This window comes from Haliotis cracherodii, unplaced genomic scaffold (genome assembly GCF_022045235.1).
Source record: "Haliotis cracherodii isolate W230 unplaced genomic scaffold, xgHalCrac1.p SCAF_1, whole genome shotgun sequence".
NCBI lineage: Eukaryota > Metazoa > Mollusca > Gastropoda > Lepetellida > Haliotidae > Haliotis > Haliotis cracherodii.
The window spans coordinates 54,278,674-54,293,929 of NW_027266264.1; the positions used below are offsets into that span (position 1 = coordinate 54,278,674).

General features: G+C 38.6%; 1 protein-coding gene across 2 annotated transcripts in view; it reads left to right on the forward strand.

Annotated features, from left to right (window-relative positions):
- The first annotated feature begins 941 nt into the window (after positions 1-941).
- LOC139479502 (putative ankyrin repeat protein RF_0381) overlaps positions 942-15,256 on the forward strand; it is a 29,094-nt gene continuing 14,779 nt past the window's right edge. The window contains exons 1-3 of one of the 2 annotated variants that reach the window (XM_071262357.1): positions 942-1,024; positions 11,665-12,651; positions 13,160-13,278. In XM_071262357.1, the coding sequence (XP_071118458.1) occupies positions 12,341-12,651; positions 13,160-13,278 (430 nt within the window). In that variant the 5' untranslated portion in view covers positions 942-1,024; positions 11,665-12,340. Of the gene's footprint in view, positions 1,025-5,430; positions 5,649-11,664; positions 12,652-13,159; positions 13,279-15,256 lie in introns of those variants that run through there. The other variant, XM_071262351.1, reaches the window with a different exon arrangement.

The window sequence follows — 15,256 nt, forward strand, 5'->3', positions numbered from 1 at the left end:
AATTACTAATATATATGATGGTTTATGTCGTATCATCATCCCCACGCCCATTTTGATATACGTATATTAGCCACGGCATTACTTATGATATCTTGCCAAATGACATTGTTTAAACAAGGCATCCCGCAATCTTTATTCTCATGTTAATTAACATACATTATTTTATCTATCTTATCACATTTTCTATTTTATCACATGTATGGATAATTTAATACTGTGGTAGGTGTGGTTCCTATGACTAATCCCTTTTTAACATAGTATAGTATGAAATTCATGTGCCATATTTTTCAGAAATAACAATGTATTAATCAGAATTAGTCAAGCAGAGAGTACCTGATTGTTCCCATCCCTATTGACATACGTCAGTAACAAATATACTGTTATGTGCTGTTATATACTGTAGGGTGCTGACAAACCTAGAAACATAATCGGGGAGAACCGGCATTCGAACCCACAATCATAGGTTTCTGGCGTGCCCAGGTGACGCAACTCTGCACAGCGAAACGCGGCGCCTCAGACGACTGGGCCACCCGTGCCCCCACTTTGAAAAGGCTATGTGAAGGTTCAAAGGAGCTTTCCATCAGAGAGCTGACAATATGCATGCTAATTATGATATACATGTATTTGTGTAACTCTGTACTCTGGTCTATTGCCCTCATGTACAGAATCAGAGCCTTAAAGTAATGTTTCATACAACATAACCGACGTACAATGTCAGTAGATATTCCAGAGGAGACTCTAGATCCTTCCTAAGAACTTTAACACTGGGGGTTGTTTCATACGGAAGAAATATTCACTGAGAATTTGCAAATCATCCATTTGTGAGCTACTTTTCAGTGTGACTTGCACAAAACCTGTTATTAACCTTGAAAATATTAACAATTCAGAATAGTTATTGCACAACAGTACCCATAATGCAACGGTGTCTTTATTCGCAATGACTCATTTTCACACGATAAAAGCTCACCGCTTTGCCGAGGCCAGTTCAAATTCGGAAACACTCGATAACTTCCGTGGCTCCGAGGTATGTATGGTTGTACTTACTTCTTGTTTGTACATCTATATCTCGGATAAAATGCTCACTGTTGAGTTAATTAAGAACTAGTTATGATATATGAACCGAGAATCATACACCTACATACTCTGTTTTTTATCACTTAGGATGGTATAACATTAGCAGATTTTGCCTGTGATTTAGATCGTTTTTTTAGTGGAACTGCTGAGTTAATTATCAAATGCTTAAATGATTTTGTCATACATGTTTAATTATTCAAATAAAAACTATAAAAGCATTTTGGGATTAAATAGTGTTTCAATACAACTGGCATACTTTCTATCGTGCAAATTATGTATGTCTTGGAAAGGAAAACCGTTATATAGCTTATCAGCGTTGTGGGTGTGTTCAGCTTCTGCGGCGAGACGAATTAAAGAAGCATTGATCAGTTAAAACGAGTCCGCGTTTAAGATGCTAAATATAGGCTTAAGTGTTAGAATACTATATTTCTTGCTAATGGTAAGAAAAAAGGGTCTCTATATATAAATCTCCCCAGCATGTTAACTGGGTTCACTGTTTGACAAAGCCAGCACGATGTAACCACATGACACTGGGTGTTAAGAAGAATGTTGTGATGTGTTATTTTAGGACTGAAATTGCTGAGATTAAAACTTTATAAATAACAACTATCCAATTTTAGTATATTATGTTTGCATGGAAATCAGCAGGTATGCCGTTTCATATTCATCAAATAATTAACAATAAACCACAATGTATGCGTTGTGAACAGATTTTCGTAAGAATAATTTAAATAATAAATGTATTATTTATATAAAGATTTATTTCCATCATCCACCCATCTCATGTGGAAAATGAGAAAGAAAAAACCCAATAACATATAACATGCTAAACCGTTAAACAAATTACACAAAATAATATTTGGTAAGATTATCATTCCGACCTTAAAATATTTTAAATGTCCCACGAGGTGATTTTATAGAAAAGTGATCAGGCTCGGAGACTTGTTTGACTGCCTGTCAACGTTATATATATAAAATGAACTGTACTTGCGCTTAATCAGCACTCAACAAAAATTCATGGGTTTATTTAAACAAATATAATTCAAAATTTTTAAAATTAATTATTTTTTTCCGCATAATATGCAACTGCTGATTGGTATAGTAGACATCTTATCTTTGAAAATCGACAATTCTGCCTTTATCACTATTTCTAAGTACTTTTTACAAACGGCTGTTGCAGGAATTAATGATGGTTAAATAGAAATAATCAAATTTAACAACAAACAAACTCGGTATACTGTCTTTTGTAACAATATCGTGATATAGTCATTATAGGATCATCACTATAGCATACCCTGTCTCCTCTCTGACCTGATACGCCCGTGAAGATCTGAGATAGAATTGGTCATCTTGTTTCAAGACTTACACATAATTAGATTATTTTCCAGAAGTTAAAAGAAATGGGTCTTTTTACTCCATAAAAATTCCATTTTTGAGTAAAATACAAAATACATGTGGCTGGATGGTAGTTGTTAATATTGAAAATAAAAATAAGGTCTTCAATATCATGTCTTTTGTCATTAAAGCATTTATGTCGGTCTACAGCATATGATAACGAGCCACGATATGCACGAAATCGTGACGGGTACAAATTTATCACAGAAATCCCACTTGGAACACACTAACGAAGCTGAACGATATATAATATAATTTCATTTGACTACTTACCTGTGAAGATTCCGGGGTAGAATAGGTCTTCAGCAACCCATGCTTGCCGTAAAAGGTGACTATGCTTGTCGTAAAAGGCGACTAACGGGATCGGGTGGTCAGGCTCGCTGACTTGGTTGATGCATGTCATCGATCCCAATTGCGTGGATCGATGCTCATGATATTAATCACTGGATTGTCTGGTTCAGACTCGATTATTTACAGACCGCCGTCATATAGCTGGAACATTGCTGAGTGCGGCGTTAAACAACAAACCAACCAACCAATCATTTGACTACTCAGTTTTCGTCGTGATGTACTGACTGATGATTCAAACTAATTTCAATTTATGTTGTTAAGAGCTCAGAAATGTAAAGAAGCTTAAAATATTAGATAATTTGAACATAACCTTCAGCTGTGAACATATCTTATATGAATGAATTTATGACTTTCAGCATTTATGCTATTCTATAAGCAAATACCAATACGCGTCTTATTTATCACTGAGACATACACAGCATGAATTTGGAATTTAGTTAAATATAGGAAATTTGAATTTGAGTAATTGAAAAAGTTTGTTTTTTTAAAAATGTTTTATTAATATATAAATTGACTATTTGAATCCCACATTGTCATGGGGTGTCGTGTTTGTAAATAAGCTCGGCGTGGCGTGCATCCAACAGAGCGTCCGCTGAGACAACTACCGAGCTATTTCAGTCTTCAGGTCATGCCCAGTTTGTCAGATTAACGGTTTTATTGAAACGGAATACATTTTTAATCCTATAGAGTGAAAGCAAACATGATGAGTTATATACTAAATATAGATTTGTATCTACAAATATAGTAAACAATGGTTATAGTTTACAGTATAATGTCAACTGTTTAATCCTTAGAAATAACGGGAAACTAGTAACAGTGTTGGTTGGGTGTAGTAAGATTTGAGTTGGTGACTTTGGTTTAACGCGGATTTAAATAATATTTTAGTTTTATCAAGGCCAGTCAACTTGGCTTGAGAGGAGTACGGGTATAGTGCTGACAAAACTAAGAACAAAATGAAGGCGAATCGGGTATTCGAAAACAGAAACATGCGAAGACGAAGCACATTATCAGGACAGCCATCAACTACAATAGTAATCATTTATGTATCTGCTGAATATTTGAAGCGCGAAAAGGTTTAAGACCTTAGGACAACGTGTATCATGTTTAATCCTCGCAAAGACATTTATTATTAATAAACGTGACATTTGTATAATATTTTTGTAATCTTCACAAAGAAGGACATTTACAAGTTGCATTATATATAAAGCTCACTATACATTTGCATTAGGGGATGTGCTGAATGTATTAGTTGCAGATTTGTACATGTATAGGACATTCGTTAGGTACACTGTAACTACACCGGACAATTTGTGTGCCATTTCACAAAAGAGACATTTATAAATTGCGTTTTAGGTAAACAATTTGTAAACTAATTTTAATCTCCACAAAACTAGGATGATCTCATATTGCCTTATGAATAAATCTCATGAATTGCATTCGTTCCTTTTCATATATATGTTTACAAGTCATGTACAGTGTGTGTGTGTGTGTGTGTGTGTGTGTGTGTGTGTGTGTGTAATTAGATAATCGGGTTCGGTTTCTGTATTTTAATATTTGTGTGTCACTTTGAAGCCTAAGGTGTTTCCACGGAAAATAAAACTGGGCATTCACCTGATATAAGGGCCAAGAAGTAGCTCTGAAACGTCACGACATAGAATAAAGAAAGTGTCATGTATTCATGTTCTTCACACTTCTAAATGCCTATCAGAGACTGGGTGTTAACTATTTAAAAAGGCTTTTCAAAACAGAATTTTACATGTGACTAAGAAATGCATAACTTATATACTTCCACAAAGATATATCTGCAGGATTTGTGCGTACTTGATGTTTACAAACCAATGTTGGAGCAGTGTGTTTATGCTATTGAGATGGGTTTTTTAAATCATTATTATTATTATTATTATTATTATCATCATCATCATCATCATCATCATCATCATCATCATCATCATTATTATTGCTATTTTAAGCTTGTGATCCCCGTACAGTGTCTGCGTTACTTGTAACCATGGCAGAATATGTGTACAATGATCAAATAAATGACATGCTTTTTCACAGCAAAACTTAAACAGATAGTCATATGCCCTTCTAACAAGGCACATTCATACCAACCATCTTAATATTTTTTAACCGGGCCGTCACAAAATAATCTGTCGACTTATGTTATACCAAAATGTGAAGTGAGGTGGACCGATTTCGTTCTCGCACCTTTCTTGTCGGTGTATAAATGGATTATTCTGAAAAGACATGTTGAATGAATTCCCATTTATCATCGAACACTGCCCGTCCCCGTGATCAAATCGACCTCCCGTCAACGGACAAGGTCGATATGTTTCATGAACACCTATACGACCCATAGACATCCGACAGTTAGCGCATACACACGTATCTCAATGTATTCATATTAATTGGCTGTGGTTCTTTAAAAGTCCTGAATATGTTGACCTACTTTTGTACAAAAATCAAGAAGAACCGGATCTTTAATGGACTTCGTTAAAACTAATTTCATGCCAATATATCCCTTCTAGCCAAAATTCTAGATCAAACGTCGGCGTCTGTAACGAACCTACACACCAGCACGTGACCGACCCCAGACTGTGACTATACAAACACAAACGCCCTAGCCAGAGCGGTATTCCACAACCAATAGATAATCTGTTTCCGTCTAGCTCAACCGGGTCAGTTCGTCGTCGCTCGTACACAAGCTCGGACGTACAGTGTGTAGTGTTCTCTGTACAGTCTTTTCTGTACCCACTGTACTGTTACTGTTATTGATCGTGTGATTGGTTTGCTGAGTCATGTTAATGGCTGTCGACACACAGAATCAGGTAGGTGTAGCAAGATTATACAGACCGCCGGTGAAATTAGAACCAGAGCATGATTTACGTAATGTCGGGTCAACTTGTATCCTTGATCTCGATTTGTGTTGTTATGGCGTATGACAACAAATCGGACTGGTTGTGTGTGGGACGGTACTATAGTGTGTTATGATATGACAATGTGATCACACTAGACTATAGATGTCGTTCTTGTTGCTAGCCACAGCGATTGCCATGTTGTGCGACTGTTTGTGTGATAGGTCTACAAACATTCCTTTACGCCAAACCCGATACCGCATCAAACACATTCTTGTATACGTAATATAACTTCTGGTATACACACTCTACAAACAAGTATATGGTACTCACTAAAACGACCATGTAGTGTGTGAGTCTGTGCATTTTTGTATGTCAAAGTTCATGTTCTCTTCATTATATAAATTGCACAATATTTGTGTGTAGGTATCGGTAGTGTCGTAAAGTCAAGGATATTTAATGGTGTGAATTTATTGATTGAAACTGAATTACGCGTACAGCTATTTCTCGCGCTCGAGTGGGTCTGGCTTAACGAGCTCCAGTTTGCTAACATTAACAAGGCACATACTGGAAGATAAGCTTTTCAACCTCTGTTGTTTTCAAGCGGGTTGACTGCTTACCGCACATCATTGTCACACTGTAGCTACCGATCTGTCGTGACTTATTTATTATTAAAGTGAAAGTTGTTAATCACCAAGTTGTTATTGTTAGCAGCCGGATTGGAAATGTGTGTCACACCAGGAAGGATAGCACTCGATGTGGCCGTGACCTTTGAAAGGAGTCTCCGATATTTGTAACTGAGGCTAAACCTAAACCTACCACGACCCGTATGTAGTAAATGACGATGTGCAGTGATGGTCGCGTGTGCAAGGTCGATCCTCAAACGGATAGTGGATGTTCAGTGACCAAACAATCGATTGTATCCATAGGGATTTTTGGCCGTAAGCGCGTTTACGATAATGAAAATAACAATAAACATTCCCATCCGAAATAGTACAGATTTAGTGAAATACTCATGTTGGACGATAATAATGATAGCAGAACTAGCGAATAATAATAATAATAATAATAATAATAATAATAATAATAATAATAATAATAATAATGAAGGTACTACAACAACAAGTGTAGTATGTACGTGTTTGTGTTTGTGTGGCTGCTTGTACTAGTCCAGACTGATGCCAATTTATAGTGCTAGCTCACTGAGATACCATGCCGCAGTTTAACATGAATACCCCACTCAGACACAGTATACTGACTCCGAACCGACCAGTCCTTGTTTTAAGCCCCTTAATCCTTTTAACGTCTTTTGGTATGACCTCTCCGGGCGGACGCTCTACCATTAGACCACGGAGGCGGTCCTTAATAATAAAGTCAATGACATACATTATAACCTTACTGAATGCCGGTATAAGCACAGCTTCCCTCTACATTCTGCTACATACGTTATATGAATATATTGTTTGATTGTTGTTTTACGCCGTACTCAGCAATATTACAGCTATATGACGGTGCTCTGTAATTAATCGAGTCCGGAGCAGACAATCCAGTGAGTGATATCATGAGCACCAATCTACGCAAACGGGATACTATATGACATGCATCATCCACGTCAGCGAGTCTGATCACCTGATCCCGTTAGGCGCCTCTTACGACAAGCTTAATCGCCTTTTACGGCAAGCATGGGTTGCTGTAAACCTATTTTAGCCCTGATCGTCGCAGGTCTGCCATATATAGAAGATGAATATCACTCGTTACTCATTTGTAAAAAATATCCAGTATTGCGACGTTTGTACGTTCAAGTAGTAGTAGCAGCAGTAGCGAAGCGGCGAGCCTGACAGCCCGACCCCGTTAGTCGCATCGTACGACAAGACCCATCAATTATGTAAAATAATAGAATATCCACATAAAGAGTTGGGACTGGGTTACTTTTATCACAGTTTCCAATTAACCCCTGTTATGTAAAGTACAAAATATGAATTGTATGAGAATGGCACGCTGAGGCAATGTGATTTCATATTGAAATGACACGAGGCCCAAACAGAGGCCAAGAAAGGTAGTCATGAAAGCCATCAAGTCTGTCTTACAGACCCTGATACATTTATATCAACTACAGCCCATGCAAGTCTATAATGTTTGGCAAGTCTAGATTACTGCAGTATCAGTATCTGAAAATGAAGAGAATCACTGGGCTCCCTTTTTATTAGATTTTTATTTTCTGTATGATATGTTCATTTCAGAGACTATATGTGAGTCTAAAAGCCATCAAACGTACTAAGAAGTGATCGTAATTTGCTTATTATGTTTTAAATAATTGTCTTCAACGCGTTTTCTTACAAACTGAGAAGTAAGACAATATTGCGTATGTCTTTTTTTATCTTTCAAGGTCACAGGCAGTTGTTATCAGTCGTTAAGGGGCTTATCTGTATTGCGAAATGTACTCAAGGGGGTTAAATGTCACGACGTATTTTGGCGTTTTTTCTCAAGGTCCGGGAACCCTGTTCTGTGTTTTATGCTTTATTGATGACATGACAAGTATTGCTTTATGTCGATTCAACAAGTTTAAAGGTAATGGAAACGATAGAGCTAATAAAAACTATTCTTAAAAAATTATAAGTGCATGTTGCGACAAGATTGTTCGTCATGCGACGCTTGTTCTTTGTACCAAAATAGACGGAAGGGCAAACAAGAACCCGTAAACAACCTAAAATACGAGTTTATAAATGTTTACGTCGGTGTAAAGGGAGCTAATAAATGTGACATATATATGATCATTCTTCTCTACCATTGAATGTTCTAGTTGAATGTTTTGAGTGGGGAAAGTGGATATTGTTAGGGTTAGTCTCATTGTGTTTGATGACTAGTTTCGTTGATAAAATAACGTTGCCATTTATTGACTGATCACAAAAAATATTTATTTAACTGTTTGCTGTTTCGCTGGGGGCTGTTCTTTAAGACAGATTTCCGAGAGGGTCTCAAGGAATAGTCCCTATCGCCTGAGTGATTAGAGTGAGTGAGTGTGTTAAAACTTAACGTCGCATCAGCATTATTTCAGCTATATAGCGACGAGAACAAGTTTATAGATATACAATTTAGTCATGAATACAATGTTATATTTAAAAGCAAATTTGTCAAACATAATTTATCATTTCATTATTTACAACCGTTTAAAACACGGGCTACAAGCCACTAGCATCCAAAGCTAGGTCACCTCACTGGGGATCATGCTTCCTGCAGGATTTACGTCATCACTTTAGCTACCGGTGTTTGTGCACAATACTAGCTAATATTGAAAAAAATGCTCAACAATGAGTGGGGTAAAGTGGTAATTTTCCGTGGTTAGTTGTGCGGTGTTGCGCCCCATGGCCGTGCCAGTCACGTGTTTATTTCGCATGAAAGCTCGTGGCCCATAAACATGATATTTGCATAAATATATATACGAAATTTTAACACTTCATGGTAAATGCATAATTTTCAGTCTCTTATAGCTTTGGCACACGAATTAGCAAAATGTTATGCATCTATAGCAATATTTTGCAATTTCCATAGAATAGAATTTGAAATTTATTCACGATTGGTTATTGACAATGAATTTTCTGTCAATAATATTCTCTAAGGTCACCATACTAGTTAAAGATTAAGACAAAATGTTATTCATCTTCTATTACAAGTTTGTGATAACGTAGTGATAACTCTATTCATTATAACCATCAGCCTTCTTTACCTCCCGTTTTAACAACCCGGCTCTAAATCTAATAATCATGTTACAATGTCTCTGACCAGAAACCTTTGATCGTAGATTTTAATCCCTCATTATGATTCTGGGCTTGTGGGGTCGTTGTGGCCACATGGCCAAGTGGCCTAATGGCCCAAGGCGCGACAACTTCTTGTGCGGAGTTGTGTCCCTTAGCCCTTCCGGGACCCGCTAATCGTGAGTTTGCATCCTAGATTCAACCCGATCATGATCATTGGCATATCAGCATGCACATGGTCATGTGTCATGTGCTTAACATCTACGATCTGTTCTTTCCCGGGTTTCCTCCCACGCCGTGATAAAAACGTACATGTTCATGTCGCTGAAACACTACCGAACAACCGAGACAAGGTCTCTGAACCACACACCCACTGACAAAACCCCCAGCCTATATAAAAGCTTTTAAGCACTTTACATCAAAATAAATGTTTAGGATCCGATGTACCCTCGGGTCTGAGGTAGATGGAAATGTTCTGCAGCAGGGCACGTTCACAAAGTCGTGTATTTACATTTTGCTAATCTGAACTTCACGTGGGTCTGCGTGGGAACGAGCCAGAAGTGAGCTACCATTCTGAACCAGTAGGCGTCCGCCCGGGCCGGTGTCGCAGGTCGACTTCACAATACTTTCGTATTTTATATTATTTATACAGTAAGTATAGGAAAAATAATAAGTTACTTGATATAGATAAAACAACAACAACAACAACAACAACAATAATAATAATAATAATAATAATTCATTTGTCAGATGATCCTCTTGTGAAGCATGTCAAGACTCATTATGAAAACAAGGCTTTCCACAATTTTCTAAAACGGGGCAAGGATGTGGGACATAATCTCAATGTCAGTGTTGATTATGTTGGTGGTTCTGTACTGCTGGACGGTACAGAAATGAGTGTCAACCAAGCGAAGTGCCATATCAAGTCGGCCCAGACTCAGTGTTTCAAGGAGAGGCTTTCTGAAAGACCACTGCATCGAGTTTATGTACAGTGTGTTGAGAAGGTCAGCAACCCTGCAGAGTCCTTCGCTTGGATGAAGTCGGCTTGCCTGAAAAGTGAAACACAAAGTTTTCTGTTTGCTCCTCAGGACCAGCCAAGGTGTGATTTTGCATCAGAATGTAAATATGGAATGTAGATTATGCAATGAATCTAATGAGACTGTCCAACACATTGTCAGTGGATGCCCAGCTCTGGCACAAACACAGTATGTTAAGCGAAAGGATTTGATTACTGCCTTCGCCATGCTTGTGGTTTTGACACATAGGTCCATCCATGGTACAACCCACAATATGCAGAGGGCGTCATGGAAAATGATAAATACAAGAATGTTTGAAATAGGCCCCAATACAGCCTCAAACCTATCCAAGCCAACAAACCTGATCAGTTTTATCATTGAATTCTCTGTCCCTTTTGACACGAGTGTGATTGACAAGATTCCGGGAAAACATGGCAAATAAAAAGTTGTCCGACTCCTCATTGTTCTCGGTGCCTTAGGTTGGGTACCTCCCAATCTGTTGTCTGACACTGGGAGAGTAGGGTTTGCTGTCAGGTTATATAACCTTTCTGACAATCTGGGTAATGCAGAAGGCTGCAGTGTTGGGGAGTCTTCACATTCTCCAAAAAAGTTCTGGGTCCAAAAGGGCCCTAAGCTGATGATGAGCCTTACCAGCCTGACTATGCCAGGGTCAACCAAACCCTCGTCGCTGCATTTATCTATTTTAATGTGTAAACAACAACAACAACAACAACAACAACAACAATAAATAAAATGAAGGCACACGGTGTTGCTATTTGAATGACTAAAAGTATTTAACTTTTCCAAAATGAGAACCATTTTTTTCATTCTCGAATCACTTTAAAGGAGTATTACGGTCTGTAAAAGAAATCCAAAGTCGATCCTTATCTAAATGATAATAGAAGCTGAATCAGAGCTAGCACACAGACGTCAATCGGTTCATTTGGTTTGCTGATACACATAGACGCCGAAGTTAAATATATGCAGTAAACTGAACGAGACCTTGCTGTATCAATGCGCATGCACGGGGTTTGAGGATAAAGCTTGTGTTCGGGTAGCTTTTCCCTAGGTTTCCAAAGTGTACCTAGCTCATGAAGCTTTACTGTTTCTACCAGAACACCAGACATGCTCTGGCATACCAATGACTATCATTCACCACGCATGTATTTGCTATGTATGTAAACCTGCGACCTTTAACACGTGTGTTTTTGTTTATTCCAGCCATCAACGAGTGCAAAGCGTGACATATGACATTTTGTTAACGCATACCGTCGGGTGTAACATTTACCATTAACCTCACACTGTAATCAGGGAGGTTTGCGAGCTAGTAATCATCCAGCAGTTTAATCTCAACTCCTATCAGTACTTTGAGTATATAACTTTCCCGTGGCATCCGTTTCCGACATATGATAGCAACTGCAACATGTGACGTCACATTTGAAAACAGCCACGTTTTCACGGACATTGTTATTTTAACCTCACTGTCAGACTAGACAGAATATAGTGTCAAGAGTAGACAGTATAGTGTCAAGAGTAGACTACAGTGTTCCTGGTCTATACTGTAACTTGGGTTAAAGAACAGGCTCCGTCGAAGACGACGTCGGGTGACGTGAAGGCGACGTTTTTTCTGTATTAACATCCGGTCAGACTTAACGTACCCGCCGGAAGTTGTTATTCAGCATATAAAACCATCTTGTGTGACATTTGTCTGAGTTGGGAAATCTCTAATACTATACCACTGACACTGACTGAGTCATCTCCGGTGCAACTGATTCTCAAGGACGTCTCATACATTATGTGGATGTGAAAACTGAAAAAAGTTTCATTTTCTGTAACACTCGTGTCGTGTACCTCGAACAACTTGTGATTTGGTTTCGATTCATATTCATCATCAACAATGTCACTTCAAACGACCAAGCTGTACAAGAGCATCATAAATGACGACCTGGACCAGATTGTACTCCAAATGTTGAACTATGTGCGTGGTGGAGGAGACATGAACGTGTGTGACGGCGTGACGGGAGAGACGTTCATGCACCACGTCATCAACCACGTTCACAAGTTCATGGACCCGAAGACGGTCTCTCTGTTGTATCTGCTGGCCTGTAAACCCATTGACCTGAACGCACAGGACTCGGATGGAAATACGGCCCTGCACAAGGTGGTCAGAAAGAAGGGAGCATACAGGGCAATGGTGGCCCTCATCAGGTGGGTGTGGTCTACTGGGAATGGGGAACAATAATAATAACAGTAATATTGATAGTAATATTAATAATGAGCACTTTAACAGCGAATTACTTCACACGACATGGCATTATTGTGATATTATCGTAAATGTGTGCAACTCTTATTGCATTCTCAGCATCCTTGGGATATAGTGATTGTGTTAAGGACAAGACATATTTTACTTCCAGAAGTATATATTAGAAGTAGAATAATGGATAGAGTACGTAAGTCCACAGATGTTCATGCATTGGCAGCATATATGCATTTATGTCCTGACTGAAATAGTGTGGGAAAAGGCGTATGTGGTTTGACATTGAAAGTTAACTTTATTATATCCATATCACAATATCATATTGGGAACAAATTCATAACAAATTCATGTAGTAGAACCCTTACTTGGATGTCAGATTGAACTAGACGAAAAACTCAAAACGATATTATGTGAGAGTTCCCACATTTATCATGGCTTAAATTCTGTATCTTCTGTCAGGTGTGGCGGTAGTATGGACGTGAAGAACAAGAAAGGCCACACCCCTGAGGACATTCTCCTGAAAGAGAAACCAGGCGGTTGGGAGGAAATGCTGCACTGGTACCGGAAGTTCAAACCAGGTTAGTTCCCCTTGTATGTCGTGGCATTTCGTCATCGTTCTCCTCATTTAGGGTCTTGTCCAGGAATGGCACGTATGGTCGTGAATGACGCAATGAGCATTGTTTGTTTTGTTTTTATTGCATATCTTTCTCAATTTAGAATTATTTCAGGCTTTTAATCAGTTAAACGACAGGCGCGGCTACTATATCTAAATGTCATGAATGGAATATCTATTTTGACTAAAATGTCTACCAAAAATATATTGTGGCATCTGCAGGTACTCTCATGAAGGCCAAACAATCGGAAAAAAACAATGTTTCATAATTGGTACCCATCATTTTATAAGATGAGGAAAGACACGGCATTTCCTGTTGGTTCTTCGCTTATAACACTCCTGTCACTTCAACCGACGAACACGTATTGAATTCGGCGTGTAAGGTCGGTGGATTCAGCCATTGATATGTATTTGATGAAGATAAGTCCTAGAAAGGTTTTGGAAATTAGGTTATGGTCACCATCAAACAAAGCTGATGGATAAATCCATTTGTTTATCAGATCACCATGGAGATGGAAATGCTAATACGTATCGACTCGCCTTCTACTGACATGACAGTACATGATTGTGTGTAGGTCCTCTTAACGTTGTCTTGATCTGAAACAGACATTTCGCCTTAGGAGAAATGTGTGCAAAGTTGCGTTCCTTTGGCGTGCTAGGAACCTATGTTAGTGGGTTCAAATCCCTGTTCAACCTGATTATAGTTTCTGGGTTTGTCAGCGCCACACCTATGCTCGTGTGTTTCACAATCTCATTAAAATCAGATCTTAGTTCTCGCTACCGCTAAACAAAGATCTGAGGACATCCCATTACGGGTCACGTCAGACCGACCTTGCGCGAACTTTGACCGACCACTTGAGTGACCAATCAGAAGGTAGCTTTCTCGTGCTTTACGGCACTCATTTCAAATTGGCGACTACGCTTCGAAACATATTTTGACAAATTCTCGATTACAAATTTGACACCTGAACAATAGAACATTCTGGAATGGCTAATAGATGGTCTTGATTGTATGGATTCAGTCGTTAAACCCGTAACTATCGTTCGGAATACTCCGTGTTAAAGTTTTCGAGGTTGCATGATTAGAAATCACATTCCGACTGTCTCTTTCATAATCTGGTAAGCGACGCTGTGATTGGTCTGATGAAAGGTCGTTCTGACGTGACCCCTAATGTTATGTCTCCAGATCTTTGTTTAGCGGTTGCGAGAACTAAGGTATGATTTTAATGAGATTGGTGTGTTTCACAGAGTGGTAAACGACTGCATCACTTCACGCGTACCCTTATCAAGTTGACACGCCCTGGTGTAAGTGAAATATTATTCAAGGAGGTGTTAAACCAAACTCACTCACTCACCCAATCCGTCTTGTCATGTGGTGTCATGTCATAAGATTTGAATAACATCAAACACAGAGTACCTAAATGGGTACTTCAGTACTCCGTGCCAGTGCTAATGAACGACTAATTGACGTCTTCGACTATTAATAATTTGGGATGTGAAAAGATTTTTCCATCATGGCTTAATAATAAGGTGTTCGTCACGGGAAGTCATGTTATTATCTAGAAGGCTTAACGAAGGGAGATCTTTGGTCTTCAGCAACCAATGCGTGTTGTAAGAGGCGATCGGGATCGGATGGCCAGGCTCGCTGACTTGGTTCAGGTAGATCATTGTATCCCAATTGCGTAGATCGATTCTCAAGATGTCGATCATTGGATTAGCTAGTCCGCTGTTATATAAGTGGAAAACTGTGTGCGGCATTAAACAACAAGAAACAATAAACAGACTTATCTATAGTAAGATCTAAATTTGAATACCATAAATCATTTCAGTAAAGTTTCTTCAGCAAAATATAATAAAGCCACAAGACCAGTCTGACGCTACCTCACCCCAATAACAAATTGCCAGTCCCTTATCAATATTAATGTAACATGTGTCGTAGGTAT